The sequence below is a fragment of the Palaemon carinicauda genome, chromosome 31, assembly GCF_036898095.1.
Source record: "Palaemon carinicauda isolate YSFRI2023 chromosome 31, ASM3689809v2, whole genome shotgun sequence".
Taxonomy (NCBI): domain Eukaryota; kingdom Metazoa; phylum Arthropoda; class Malacostraca; order Decapoda; family Palaemonidae; genus Palaemon; species Palaemon carinicauda.
In genome coordinates, this window is record NC_090755.1 from 39,067,297 (window position 1) to 39,082,892 (window position 15,596).

The 15,596-nt window shown below is 34.4% G+C and overlaps 2 protein-coding genes across 3 annotated transcripts; both read left to right on the plus strand.

Annotated features, from left to right (window-relative positions):
- Nucleotides 1-5,973: 5,973 nt before the first annotated feature.
- LOC137624396 (uncharacterized) lies at nt 5,974-14,243 on the plus strand. 2 transcript variants are annotated; one of them, XM_068355133.1, is made up of 4 exons: nt 5,974-6,223; nt 7,569-13,566; nt 13,878-13,960; nt 14,117-14,243. In XM_068355133.1, the coding sequence occupies exon 2, from the start codon at nt 8,025-8,027 to the stop codon at nt 9,186-9,188; it is 1,164 nt and encodes a 387-aa protein (XP_068211234.1). In that variant the 5' UTR covers nt 5,974-6,223; nt 7,569-8,024; the 3' UTR covers nt 9,189-13,566; nt 13,878-13,960; nt 14,117-14,243. Both variants share the same exon structure in this region, with proteins under 2 accessions (XP_068211234.1, XP_068211235.1).
- LOC137624683 (uncharacterized) lies at nt 11,549-12,277 on the plus strand. Its single transcript, XM_068355643.1, has one exon. It carries the CDS (start codon nt 11,549-11,551, stop codon nt 12,275-12,277), a length of 729 nt encoding a protein of 242 aa, XP_068211744.1.
- Nucleotides 14,244-15,596: the final 1,353 nt, after the last annotated feature.

The following is a 15,596-nucleotide window of genomic DNA, read 5'->3' on the forward strand; positions in this document are numbered from 1 at the left end:
GGATGTCAAATGATACGTGAGATACTATAAAAAGGAAGTAACGAGTGAAATAGATTGTTGAAATTATTCGAAGAAAAAATTAAAATCAAAAGGTAAAGCATGGTAAGTATTTCAGTATTCATGGTGAAGTAAAAAAGAAAGCCAGGAAGGACTAGAGACAATATGTCGAAAAGGAAAGCAAATGAGACTGACAAATCTATCAATTTAGGAAGAGGCTATGGTGTAGGAATCACACATAGAATCATTAATGAAATTTCTGCGGGAGAAAAGGAGAATGATATGTCTATCAAAAAGAGAGATAGGTCTGTTATAACAACAGAAGATGAAGAAAGGCACTGTTAGATAGAACCCTTTAGTGAGGTTATAAACAGGAGATACGAAGGAAATGATTCGATTGATATATCTGAAAATGATGAAGATCTTGATGTGCCCATGAATGAATTCAGTATGCTTGAAATCGAGACTATCATTAAAAAAACCAAGAGATGGAAAGCCCATGGATACGGTGGAATAACGGTTGACATGGTAATGGCTGAAAAGGAAGTACCACCTGAATATTTACAAGATTATTTTGTAGAATATGGCACGAGGAGGTAAAACCTGATGATTGGGAGTTAGGGGTATTAGTGAAAATAAAAATAAGAGACGACTAATTGCAATAATGACAAAGGTATCACAAAAGCAAGGAATTACTAGAGACAATATGTAGACAGGAACGCATTTGAGGCTGACAAATCTATTAATTTAGAGAGTGGCTTTGGGGGTAAGAATTGCACATAGAATCTTTAATGAAATTTCTGCGGGTCAAAGAAGTAGAAAGATGTGTCCATCAAAAGGAGAGATGGGTCGTTATAACAACAGAAGGTGAAGAAAGGCACTCTTAGATAGAACCCTTTAGTGATGTCATGAATAGGAGAGTACGAAGGAAAATAATTTGATATATATATATCTGAAGATGATGAAGATCTTTACATGCCGTGAATGAATTCAGTGTGCTTGAAGTCGAAGCTATCATTAAGAAACCCAAGGGATGGAAATCCCCTGGATACGATGGAATAACTTCAGACGTGATACTGGCGGTAAATGAAAAGCCCTTTGAATATTACAAGATTATTTTGTAGAATGTGGCTTGAAGAGGCAAAATCTGATGAATGGGAGTTAGGAGAATTGGTGAAAATTAAAAAAAGGAGACTTCACTAATTACAATAATTACAAACGGGCATTACACTTACGACATTTATCATGGAAATATATAGTAACCTCATTCTAAAGTTTAAAAGCTGAGAGAATTAGAAAATGTAGAAGTTGCACGTACTGTCCAAATTTTCTTTTTTAGAAAATATTGTGCAGTAATGCGTATAATGTAAAAATCCCCTTTAATGCCACATTATCGAGCTATGAAAAAATCCTTTGAAAGAGTGAACTGACCAATTTTGTGGAGATCCTGCGTTGTTACGGAATGCCTCTTGATTATGTTAATTAGATTAAGTCTGTTCATGAGCATATCAAATGCAAAAGTTAATATTAATGGAGTCTTATCCCATATATGTCCAGAAAAGATGAAGGTTCTTGAAATTAAAATGATTTTCAGATATGATATAGGTTATGATTGTTTACATGCCCTTTTATCAATGTTTGAGGAAGTTTTCTCAAGTATTCTTAAATTTATTGCAAAATATTTACTGTTACGCAAACGCATCACTGGGCACACCATGCCTGTCCAATGTTGCGTATACACAACACTGGGCATTTTGAGCCTAAAAGATTTTTGTCTTATTCTATATGTAACTTTTAAAAAAGAAATTGATATAATTTTCAATAAATTACAAGAAAAATATACACATTTAGGATTACTTTCAAAGATGTCGTGGTATATTTCATGTATATTTCAAAGAATCATAAGATATTCATTTTTAAATAGAAATGGACCTTGTGAATTACATGTATAGTATTTGAATACAAAATTTAAAGCAAAATAAATGACAATTGAATTCAACAAAATAAAAAGGAAACACATCTTCATTCAGCAATGTAATTATCATCAAAGAAAAAAACCAACAAACCTTTTTTTATTGGGTATGATATGTAACAGAACATTTCAAATGCAATGGAACATCACACTTTCTGCAAATAAAAATTGTTTGGCTATGACAGTGTTTGCACCTTCTTCTACATTTATGATCCCTTTCGATGATGTCATGGCTCATGCATAGTGACCTTAGTTTTCCTGTGTTTTGGTGGTTCTCCAAACTTTTTCAACCAACATTGAACAACTGTTCTAGTAAATGTAAGCAAATCATCATCATACCCCACCTTTCCAAGCAAAAAGCCAGGCGTTGTTCATTGAGACATTGATTAGAAAACCAAGTATAGGAAAATACCATTTTTTACCTGTAATTGCAATGCGATAATGACAATTTTTTTCATCTGTTCTGTCAACACCACCCATGTTCTGGTTGTATATGTCAATCAAACGAGGGCAACCTTTGCTGAGTATCGCTCAACTTTTTTCAAGGGAAATGTTCCATGCTCATTGGAACCAATGCTGACTACTCCATTAATCATTCCATCTGACAGCTAGAATTTGAGAATCTCTATCTAAGAAGTGCTCTTCACTACCTCTTGGCAACTTTTTCAAACGTCTTGTGGATAGTCAGTGGACATTTTTCTACTCTATTGGCTCTTAGGGAACCTGTGGCACCAGGAACTATTCTTTTGATCACTTCTAAGAGTTTTATGAGGAGAAGAAGTTATCAAAATAAAGTGAAAATTTTATTCCCGGATATTCAGCTTGAAGCGTGTCAAGAATGTTTAGAACAACTTTTCCTCCTAATCTATATTTACTTGTATACAATATTTGGATTATTTCCTCCGTATTTTCCTTGGTAAAGGTCAAGAGGTAAAGGCATAACCCAAAAGGCGTGCAAGCTGCCCATGCTTTATAACCCCATCGAATGGCCTTTCCGCGGATAAACTGTTTTGTTGGGTTTCTTCAAAGTATGGAATCATGGACTCATCTATAGATATAGTCGATGGCCCAAAGACTTCACAATAGGAAAGATAATTTTTATTTAGAATGTCTAGAAATGGGCGTACTTTGGCAAACTTATCGGCTAGACTCAGATCCGTATTATCTGCAGCATGGAAATACCTCAAGATCTCTTCAAACCTATTCTGACGCATTGAATTGGATATCAGCTCATTATGAGTATCCAATTCCGTTGACCAGTATAATCTACGTCTTGATACAAAACAATAGCCTGATAGCAACAGAATTGCAACAAATATTTTCATCTCCTTACAGGATAAAGAGAACTGATGGTTTCCATTTTGCGTTGCGTATTTCAGTTTCAATAGTCAGATGTTCTATGGCAGTAGTATCAAGAAAAAGTTTCAAATATTTCAGGTGGGGTTCGTGGGAAAATCAGCAGTAAATGGTCCGTAAAAAGGTTGAAGGGAGTTGATGTCTATTTGTTCCATATCCTTACTGTACCAGTGGCTCACTTTGCATTTTTTTTTTAAGTTTTCATATTTCTATCTTCTGTAGAAGCTCTCGCCTCTAATAAGAGCCTGAGAAATCATTTGAGCTCCAGGGAGGTTGTTTATGTAACATCTTCCTGTTCTCCTGAATCTTCATCTGGTAGCCCCCCCCCCCCCCTCATTTTTCTGGTGGAGAAATGTAGATGAATACATGGTTCTTTGTTTCAACAACAATATTATCTTCATTGTCATCTTCTTCACTACTTGAAAGCCTTTTCTAATTCCTCCAAAATTTCCTTCAATGTCAGATTCCTACAACAGAAAACATATCTCAATCAGGCTCTCTTGACCTCTGAGAAGTTTTTATGTAAATATTCTATGTAATATATATATATATATATATGTATATATATATATATATATATATATAAAGAGAGAGAGAGAGATGAGAGAGAGAGAGATACACACACACATATATATATATATATATATACATAAATTTATATATATAAATAAATATATATATATATATACATAAATATAATATATATATATATATATGTATGGATATATATATAGTATATATATATGTGTGTGTGTGTGTGTATACATTTCTGTTATACACACACTTATATTTGTGTATGCATATATATATATATATATACACGCGTGTGTGTGTGTATGTATGTGTATGTATATTTATATTGATCCCTAGGCAAACATGAAAATATAACGCTTTTAAACGCAATATAATGAGGAAGATATATGTGGATTATTGAATATCAGTGACACATGGGATGCCCAGTGTTGGGTGAACGCATCACAATAAAAATTTTATTTTCGGAACGTATTTTGAACATGAAAATACATGCTAAAAAACAAATTTCAGAAATCCACTAATAAAGGAACAATCTGTTAATATGGGCATAATCTTATTTATCTATAAGTAGGTTGCATTTCTCATACATACCCATTATTTCTGGAAGACATGGTAGACAAAAATTACACTGAATTCTAAATCACTGCACTGCACTTGTTATACAGTTTGTTTCAGCAGTTCACCGTACATCTGTCTGTTAAACTCTCTCTCTATCAACTGATGACAACAGAAAGATAGAACCGGCAAGCCTGTGGCGTGCAAGTTGAAAAATGCAAACACAGGTTTAGTGTTGCGCAAACGCATCACTGGGCATAAATTGGATAATATAAAAGGAATTTACAGGGAAAAGCGGAATACCCCATGTGAATATGCTGTCCCTCTGTTGTTTATCTTTCTCATGGATTTTGTAATGCGTAGAACAGTTGGAGATGGGGGAGAATGATTACATTGGATTCGTAATGGGAAATTAACTGACTTGGATTACGGTGGTGATGCTGTTAATACTAGAACACCACAGGATTTGCAATACTTGCTTGCCAGAAGGCATGAAATATCACAGTAGGTTGGGCTGAAAATTAATATAATAAAGACAGAGATGATGAGAATGGAATATGCAATGGAAGATGACATATCGTTAGATGGAGAAAGAATTAATGGGGTAGAAACTTTTAAGCCTTTAGGAACTATGATCTAAAATACACGGTATTTAGAATCTGATTTTAGTGAAAGATTGGAAAAAGTAAATCAAGCAATGGCTACGTTAAGTATAATTTGGAAATCGAATCAACTTAAAGTACATATAAAAATCAGGCTACATATAAGTTTAGTGTGATCTGTTTTACTGTACAGACACGAGTCAGGGTAGGACTATAAAACAATCTCCTACAGAATTAATGGTTTTGAGAACAAATCTCTCAGAAAAATATCGGGAGATAAATGGCAGGATAGGTTTAGAAAGGAAACTATAAGAAAGGTTATTCGAGTACCATATGTGACTGATTTCATGGTGAAGGGTGGCTGGAGACGGTTTTAGCATGATCTCTGCACCCTCCAAGAAAGACTATTTCACCAAACGTTTAATTGCCCAAATACGAAATGCCCATTCACAAATATAAGTTACTACATTCCAGTTCCTACAAATGTGAAGAATATTAACTTTAAGCGCTAATTCAAACTACAGAGTTTTTACTTCGTTGCCGTTGAGCAACAGAGGAGTTTTCTGCATTAACATTTTGAGCCCAAATATAGATTCAATATAAATAGTATCTACACCTTAATACATGCAGATATAACTCAAGACTTCAAAATATATGTAATAAAATATAAAAAAAAGTACACAAATTACAACATGAATGAGTATGTTCACAGCATCAAATAAATAACAGTAATAGAATTGCTGATATTATATAAACTGTTGAAAAATAACACTTAAGTTATTTTTTTTCTGTTTCTTTTTTATAATGTGGTAATTTGGTAAGTTTGTAAATGATTGTTTTATTTTAACTTGCATTTTTAGTATTTAAATAATTTTTGTTTACATAGAATGATGACAATTCCTTAATAACCTGTTAAAAATTAAGATGGTTTGGGTCGTTGAAAAGATTTGCTGCTCGTTATACATTTCTTACAGAAAGGAGAAGTGGACGACTTTTAATGAAAATAAAAGTTAGTTCTTAGCCATCTTCACCAGTGACAACATTGGATTTACTTGCCTCTTTATCGTCATAGTGAAAAAATAAGTGATCTGTACCATGGATCAGCATCTTACGTTGCCTTCTTCTTGGAAGCCTCATCAAGAGCCAACACAGCAATTGTGATTTGTTTCATTTACAAACAGCATACACGGACGGTATGGGTTGTGAGGTACGTCATCATTTTAAAGGTCATTTAAATTTTGTGATTTATAATCCATAGTTAATTTGATAATGAAAGTCCCTTGCTTTGCTTTTTAGCCCCCACAAATAAATATACCCTTGGATAATATTTATATCATTTACAATTTCATGGGATTGCCATATTATACTTTCCCAGTCATAGTTAAGAGATTCATTTTATATTCAGTTACTTTGTGCTGGTTAGATTATTTAAGTGTTGTATCTTATTTTGGTATTCTCTCATTTTGCCACTTTTACGTTAATTAGTCGTTTGTTTACATTCGTTGCTTTACTACTTATGTGGTTATTCGTTCGGCCTTACTGTAAATTTGGCTCGAATACAAGTGATATACTTAATACGCAAATTGGACCATTGCCTTTAGGTAATTATTATTTTGATAATTCTAAGTGATATCCATTATTGATGCAATACATATATTTGAATGGCATTCCTGTGTTTCAATAATTTATTAGTTATTTCGATAGTTTAAATGACCATTTGAAGTGTAACTGATATTTGGTATTTCATATTTATCTAGGGGTTCTTGAGAATAGAAATTGGAAGTTGGAGATGCTTGACCATCGCTTTGACCTCCATTTAAGGCAATCATCTTTGACAGCAGCAACAACAACATTGTTTTTAATTTGAGCAGCAATACATGAAACCATTTTATCAATTCTTGTTCAATTTCTTAGTTGTTCATAATTTTATGAAGGTTTCATTAAAATAAGAAAATTACGCTTTGTATTAATTTTCCAATTACGTAGTAAATTTTTCAAGATGGCGCCCAACGTGGGGCTTAAGTAAGTTGCTGTTTTTGCTGTCTTGTTAGCTTCCGGGTTGGGGTTTCGTTTGTTTGTGGGTCCATGGTCTATCCTTTAAATTTTATTGAAATGAGTGTAGAATTGAAGACTCGTAAATATATTCGTGGCCAAGTAACGCGGTTGTTTAATGAACATGATAAATTCACAAGTATGAATAAAACCGAGTGCAAGGCTATTCAAATTAAACTAGTATCGTACAGTGATCAATTGAACAGTCTTAATGATGTAATCCAGAAGTCTTTGTATGGAGACGGGAAAAAATGAAGAGTTCTTATTAGAATTGCAGTCTTGTGATGATTACTCAGATAAATTAAATGCCTGTTTTGCTGATTTGCAGTTGATGGATTCTAAGCCCGAGGCCAAGGATTCTGAGACCGCAAGAAGTCTCTTAAACAGTCCTGTAGTTCCACTTCCGGTTTACGCTAGCACCGAAAGTGAAAATGTTGAAAAATTTGCAGTCTTTTGATGATTACTCAGATAAATTAAATACCTGTTTTGCTTTTTTGCAGTTGATGGGTTCTAAGCCCGAGGCCAAGGATTCTCAGACCGCAAGAAGTCTCTTAAAGAGTCCTGCAGTTCCACTTCCGGTTTACGCTAGCACCGAAAGTGAAAATGTTGAAAAATTTCTTGTTGAGTTTGAATCAGCTATTGCCACATATTCTTACACTGAGAGGGATAAACTATTACTTCTCAAGCAACAGGTATTAGGCAGAGCCTCTATTTTACTCGAGAATCCTGAAATTTCACAGCAGACCTATACTGATGCTAAGAAATTGCTTAAAGAAGCACTGGCTTCTCGTTCGCTGCAGAAATTCAATGTAATTAAGCAATTAAGTGAAATGAAGCTTGAGTACAGTACTGATCCTTTTTATATATTGGAAAAATTACTAATGTATCTGAAACTTTTTCTACATTGGAAATCAAAGTAGATGATAATTTGCAGTATTTCATTTGGCAAGGAATGAATGAGACCTAAAGCTCAGCTTGTAAATGTGACTAATCATGTGCGTCCATCACTTGAGGAGATAAAGGAAAAATTCTTTGTAGCATCTGAAGGTTATATGGACGTCACACGAAGGTTTAATGAAAGGGAGAGACAAGGAGGAAAATCTTCTACATCACTTGCAGTTAATGTTAAATATGAGGATAATGAAACTAACAGAATTAGTACTGCTGACGCCGCTTCTCTGAGGAAAAGGTGCACTCTTTGCCTGGAAAACCATGCAACACATAAGTGTATAAAATATAAAGAACCAGAGCATAAGCTGAGACGCTTAGAAGAACTTAATGGTTGCAAGAAATTTGCTAACATTGGACATACCACTGACAAATGCAAATTTAAATTCTTTAAGAAATGCTATTTTTGTAAGGGTTGGCATTTTTCATTTTTGTGTGAACATCAAGGTGAAAAATCTCATGATGAAAAACTACAAATGAATGAGAGAGGTAGCAAGGAAGTAAAAGCAGGTAATTCAAAACACAGGGAAACCTCAAGTGATGTAATGATTATAACTAAGGCTTTGCATACCACTGATGGCGCCTCTGTTTTGCCAACTTTTACCTGTGAAATGTTGAATGGAGCCCTTGTTAGAGGTTTGAAGGACTGTGGCTGTCAGACCAGTTTTGTAACTGAAAAACTTGCAAGTGATAATAGGTTGAAAGTGTTAGGAGATAATGTCTCTTTAACAGTCAATGGTTTTAATTCAAGTAAGAAGTATAAATCCAAGATAGTTGAATTAAAGTACAACTTTGATGATAAGGCTTGTATAATGCATGCATTGTGTGTACCAAGCATAGATATAAATTTGTCATTGCCAGGAATTTCAGAAGTGGCCAGGGCCTTTGCCAAAAAAGGCTTCAAATTAGCTGATAAATATTTGACTGATGGTAGTGATAAAATAAAGGACATTGACTTGATACTCGGTACAAATGACGCCCATTGTTTATTGGATTTTTCAGTAAAATTTGGCAATGATCAACCATCTGTTTATTTGGGATCAACTGCAGGAGTGATGTTAATGGGTAATGTCAAGATTAGGCAACAGAATCTACCTTATCTTTCAAAGGATTTTTCTTGTTCTCGGTGTTCAAAGCACTCTCGCTCGGTTGCCGATTATGAGGAGGAATGAGAGTTAAATGGAAACAAATCCCCTGTATTTGATGGCATAGATGATTGCTATAAGTATATTGGATTTGGTAGTTCTGTGGGTGAGCCAAGTGGCTTAATTTTGGAGCCAAGTGGCTTAAGTTTGGAATGCGAGATGGAGGTTCAAGCTAACTTCGCTATTCTAAATGAAAAAGGTATGATTGAAGAATCAGAGCTGAGACGTGCAACTGATGAGATGCTGCGGTCTGTGTATGAGAAATCTATTTGTGAACCAGACCATGAAGATGGAAACTTGATGTCAGATTGTAATGCAAATTTGATTAAGTTTACCCTTGATAACGCAAGAAGAAACGAGGAAGGAAGGCTAGAGATGCCTCTTCTATGGAATGAAAAGAGCTGTCATTTGTTTGGACGGAATTTCAACCTTTCAAAGGCTGTATTGAGATCCAATACGAGAAAATTACAAAGGAACAAGGCAAATTTGGAACTTATGAATGAAAATTTTAAAGAACAAGAAAAACTTAGAATAATTGAAAGAATACCAAATCTAGAAAGGTACATGGATGAGAATCCTGAGTGAAGTTTTTTAGCACACATGGGAGTTTTTAGACTGGATTGGGAAACAGCAAAATACAGAGTTGTTTTCCTGTCCAATGTTTGTGAGCCTAGCAGGTCCAGTGTGATGACGGTGAATCATAATCAGGCTATGTATGTTGGCCCATCACTCAATCAGAAGATAACGTCTGCAATGTTTCATTTGAGATTCGGATCTAAATTACTGATCTTCGATATTAAGAAAGCCTTCAATCAAATAGCACTCAGTGAGCTTGATCAGCAGAAGTTACTCTTTTTGTGGTATAAGACTGTTAAGAAAGGTGATTTCTCTATAGTTGCCTACAAAAATGTTCGTCTTCCTTTTGGACTTCGATGCAGTCCTACAATTTTGATGTTGGCTCTTTTCAAAATTTTAGTAATGGATAGCAAGAATGATAATCCTAGACTAAGAAATTCAAAATGGATAATATATCAGCTCTTCTATATGGATAATGGTGGATTTACTTGTGAATCATCTGAAACCTTGAATTGGATATATGAGATTTTACAGGTTATTTTTGGTCCTTACAAATTTGAACTACAGCAGAGGTTTTCTAATGATTATACACTACAAAGTAAAATTGATGGAGAAAATATGCAATCGGAAGTAGGATGCAAAAAATCTGAGATGGAGGTGAAATTACTTGAGATGAGCTGGAATCGAAGGAGTGATACAATTTCAACCTGAAAATTGTGCCTTGATGAAAGGGCTACTACAAAGAGGGAAATTTTGCGATCCATTGCATCTAATTATGATGTTTTCAACATAAATGGTCCTCTTCTTAACAGAGCTAGACTTTTTATGCAGGACTTACAATGTGAGAGAACGCTTGGATGGGATACACAACTTAGAGACTTTCAACAAAAGTAATGGAAAAATATTGCAAACCAAGTAAATTCTGCTCCTATTTTTGAGCTTCAGAGATGTGTTGGTGAAAGGACAGATGAACATAAACTTGAGGCTAATGTTGATGCTAGCAAAAGTTTATGGAGTGGTTGTATATTTATGCAATATAAGAAGTGGTGAAAGAAGCTTTGTATTAGCGAAAAACACTCGTTGGATCCAAATTGCATGAAAAGTCCATTCCTTCACTTGAATTACAGGCTATATGTTTGGGTACGGAGGTTTTGTTGGATACCTATAATGAACTGAGTGGCACAGAGTGTCTGGTGCCCATCAAAATAGTTGACTTGGGGCTATTCTCAGATAGTTTTGTTGCCCTGTCGTGGCTTAAGTCCTTTTCTCATAAGTTTGATAAAATACAGAAAAGGTCAGTGTTCGTAATGAACAAACTGAATCATATAACAAAGCTATGTGAGGGGAGAAGTGTTGGATTCTCTTTCGTGAGTGGAATGGACAACCCAGCTGACAAAGTTACACGATGTCTGTCATTCAAAAGCTTAATGAAGTCTAATTACCATAAGGGTCCCAATATACGTGATCTCGATCAAGCTAGTAGAAGTGACATTTTAGGTTTCAAGGTACCAATGGTCGAGAATTTAGAAACCATTGAGGCATATAGTGCATCAACCAGTATAAAAGAAAGCCCAACTGTAAGACTATAGCACTTAATACCTCTAGATAGATATTCAAATATGAATAATTTTATATCTATACATGCGAAAGTTCTGGAATGCTGGGATCGATGGAAAGGGTTTATAAACAAGTCACATGGCTTTGATAAGAAGGACCTCCGCTCTAAGGCATTGATTCAAATAATCTCTAGGGATCAACAAATAAATGCTCCAGATGTTATTGACTATTTAAGTAATAACTCTAAAACCAAGATGGCTATGCCTAATTTAATATCACAGTTGAATTTGTATCCAGACACTCATAATTTAATAAGAGTGAATTGTAAATTTAATGAGAAGCGCAGTGTAACCAACCAAACTTATCCTATTCTTTTATCAAGAGAGAGTACTCTAACAAAACTTATTATATCGGATGAACATTTGCTTTTGAAACATGCTGGTTGCTATGCCCTTTTGACAGAATTACGTAGGAAATTCTGGATACCAAAATTCTTCTCAACAGTTAAAAGGATTCTGAAGGAATGTGTTGTATGCCGGAGATATAACCAAAGACCTGTCAAACTTAATCAATCAGCCTATAGGGAATTTAGATTGAGTCCATATGATAAACCATTTGGTAATGTATACCTTGATTATTGTGGTCCATTTTATGTGAGCCAAGGGAAAGATAAAGTCAAGGTTTGGATCCTTGTTATTTCATGCATGTTCACACGAGCAGTTAATCTTAAGATCTGTATGGATATGACAGTTGAAGAGTTTTTGCGTGCTTTGTCACTGCATTCTTTTGAATATGGAGTCCCTCAGTTTATAGTAAGTGATTTGGGTACGCAAATAGTAGCAGGAGCCAATATTGGTCAGGATTTCCTGAAGGATGCTGAGACTGTTCAGTATTTAACTGATAATAATGTCGAGAAAGTCCATTTTCAACAGTACTATAAGGGTTGCAGTCAGCTTGGAGGATTGGTTGAGAGCGTAGTCTAAATGACCAAGCATATGATACGGAAGTCAATAAAAAATAGTTTCATTGAATTCAGGGATTTTGAATATCTTGTTTGTCATGCTGTACATTTGATCAATAGAAGGCCTATTGCATTCAAAGAAGCATTAAGAGATTGTTCTAATAATGTACCAACCCCTATAACGCCAGAGGAACTTATTCATGGATATTCATTGGTCTCTTTGAATATTATTCTTGCATTACAAGCTGACCCTGATTCTGATGAGGATTTTCAGGTTGACTTTGATGTTGTACATAAAATTAAAACATCTTATGAGAAGCTGAAACTAATTAGAACTAACTTGCTGGAAATCTATCATCGGGAATTCATGAACACTTTAATTAAACAAGCTACTGATAAGAAGGAAAGATATGCTCCTGTAAACCATAAACAAATCAGTATCGGCGATGTTGTGCTGATTAAGGATGATGGATATAAACCTGTTAATTATCCTATGGGAATTGTCAATGAAGTTTTCAAGAATATCAACGGAGAGGTAACTGCTGCAAAAGTTCTGAAGGGTAAAACCAATGAAATAACTAAAAGGCATGTTACTTCTTTAATACCACTCTTGAGGAAGGAGTCTGATGAGGATAATATAGCATCAGATTATGATGAGGAGGATGCTGTAGCATCGAAAGAAGAGATTCCAGGCATGGACATTCTAGAAAACGTCTACTGAGAAAAGCTGCTGAGATATCACGGCAAAAATTCAAAACCATTCTAAACGATGATATTTCAGACTAATTATATTTTTTTTATTTGATCAAATTTACATAATTCTTATGTAAAATTTGATTTCATCCGCGGGAGTCAACGAAAAATAACACTCAAGTTATTTTTTTTTTTGTTTTCTGTTTCGTTTTATAATGTGGTAATTTGGTAAGTTTGTAAATGATTGTTTTATTTTAACTTGCATTTTTAGTATTTAAATAATTTTTGTTTACATAAAATGATGACAATTCCTTAATAACCTGTTAAAAATTAAGATGGTTTGGGTCGTTGAAGAGATTTGCTGCTCGTTATACATTTCTTACAGAAAGGAGAAGTGGACGACTTTTAATGAAAATAAAAGTTAGTTCTTAGCCATCTTCACAAGTGACAACATTGGATTTACTTGCCTCTTTATCGTCATGGTGAAAAAATAAGTGATCTGTACCATGGATCAGCATCTTACGTTGCCTTCTTCTTGGAAGCCTCATCAAGAGCCAACACAGCAATTGTGATTTTTTTCATTTACAAACAGCATACACGGACGGTATGGGTTGTGAGGTACGTCATCATTTTAAAGGTCATTTAAATTTTGTGATTTATAATCCATAGTTAATTTGATAATGAAAGTCCCTTGCTTTGCTTTTTAGCCCCCACAAATAAATATACCCTTGGATAATATTTATATCATTTACAATTTCATGAGATTGCCATATTATACTTTCCCAGTCATAGTTAAGAGATTCATTTTATATTCAGTTACTTTGTGCTGGTTAGATTATTTAAGTGTTGTATCTTATTTTGGTATTCTCTCATTTTGCCACTTTTACGTTAATTAGTCGTTTGTTTACATTCGTTGCTTTACTACTTAGGTGGTTATTCGTTCGGCCTTACTGTAAATTTGGCTCGTATACAAGTGATATACTTAATACGCAAATTGGACCATTGCCTTTAGGTAATTATTATTTTGATAATTCTAAGTGATATCCATTATTGATGCAATACATATATTTGAATGGCATTCCTGTGTTTCAATAATTTATTAGTTATTTCGATAGTTTAAATGACCATTTGAAGTGTAACTGATATTTGGTATTTCATATTTATCTAGGGGTTCTTGAGAATAGAAATTGGAAGTTGGATATGCTTGACCATCGCTTTGAACACCATTTAAGGCGATCATCTTCGACAGCAGCAACAGCAGCATTGTTTTTTATTTGAACAGCAATACATGAAACCATTTTATTAATTCTTGTTCAACTTCTTAGTTGTTCATAATTTTATGAAGGTTTCATTAAATTAAGAAAATTACGCTTTGTATTAATTTTCCAATTACGTAGTAAATTTTTCAAGATAAACAGTTCCACCACATTTACTACCAATGGCAAAACAATATTACGGCAATAGAAACTAAAAAATAATTATTTGGAGTTATGATAATCAGTTTCTATCATTAATATTAACTATTGCACAGGACAGTCAATAATAGAATAACACTTCATCACCTTTATGCTTCTCACTGTGTCATGCCTGCCCTTGAATAATTCTAGGACTTTACCCCAAGGCCGCTTGTTTCTTGGTTTATTTTCAGTTTTTACAACGAAAACAAAGCATATTTGTAAGATTCTTCTTAGAACATTACCATTTTTGCTTCACTTGCAAATTTGAAAGGTACTCCCTCAATCTTGACCAATATAATTTCACAAGCTATTGTATTTTTCGCCATTGCTTACTGCAGTATAAATATGACCTGTTCGGAAGACAACTGGTGTAGGTACTGTGTGTGGAGATTTGGGTATCAAATGATAATTGGGGATCTGAGGTTCCAAATCTGATGCATCATCACTAACAGTAGTACGCAGTCAGGATTTCGTGAAGATTTTAACCTCACACAACCTTCATCAGTTAACCTTCATCCATATTCCAAACGGAGACCATTCAACACTTTAGTACTCCTGATAAGCCTTCCCCAACTAACCTACATGTGACTTGCAGACGTATGGTTGAACTTCAATGTAATCTTCCGATGCCAACAATATTCATTAAGCTTTTCACCCATTTCCTTGACTTATTCTTTCAACTTCATCTCAGCCCCATGAAATTTAGTATCATTGTAAGATATGATGACCTTTCGAGTTCCTCTCCTTGAAATGAGGCCATTTTTTCAAACTCAAACAGTTAGGAGTGGGTGGGTCTTTTTTCTGCATCATTACCGAATTTCTAAATAATGGGTCGCAAAGAGTCGTTGATGGCCACCATAGTGAGTATAAGAATGTGATACCTGGTGGTCCTCAGGGAAGTGTTGTTGGCCCTTTACTTTTCATACTATATACTGTACACATGACACGTGATTTGGCCTAAAAAATAAGCTTATTGCATATGCAGATGATGCAACTCTCTTTGAATCAATTCTAACTCCTTAATGAAGATCTACGGTACCTGAATCCCTCAATAGAAATCTAGCTAAAATGACTGCAAAGTCTAAATTATAAGTCATGAACCTGAATCTCAACAAAACTTAACGCATGATAGTAAATAGGTCGAAAAGTGTTTTAATTCTTTCATTCTACCTTGGTTCCATTAAATTTCTT

Coding starts and splice junctions, on each gene's coding strand:
- LOC137624683 (XM_068355643.1), top strand. CDS start 11,549: ATGGCTATGCCTAATTTAATATCACAGTTGAATTTGTATCCAGACACT.
- LOC137624396 (XM_068355133.1), top strand. CDS start 8,025: ATGAGACCTAAAGCTCAGCTTGTAAATGTGACTAATCATGTGCGTCCA.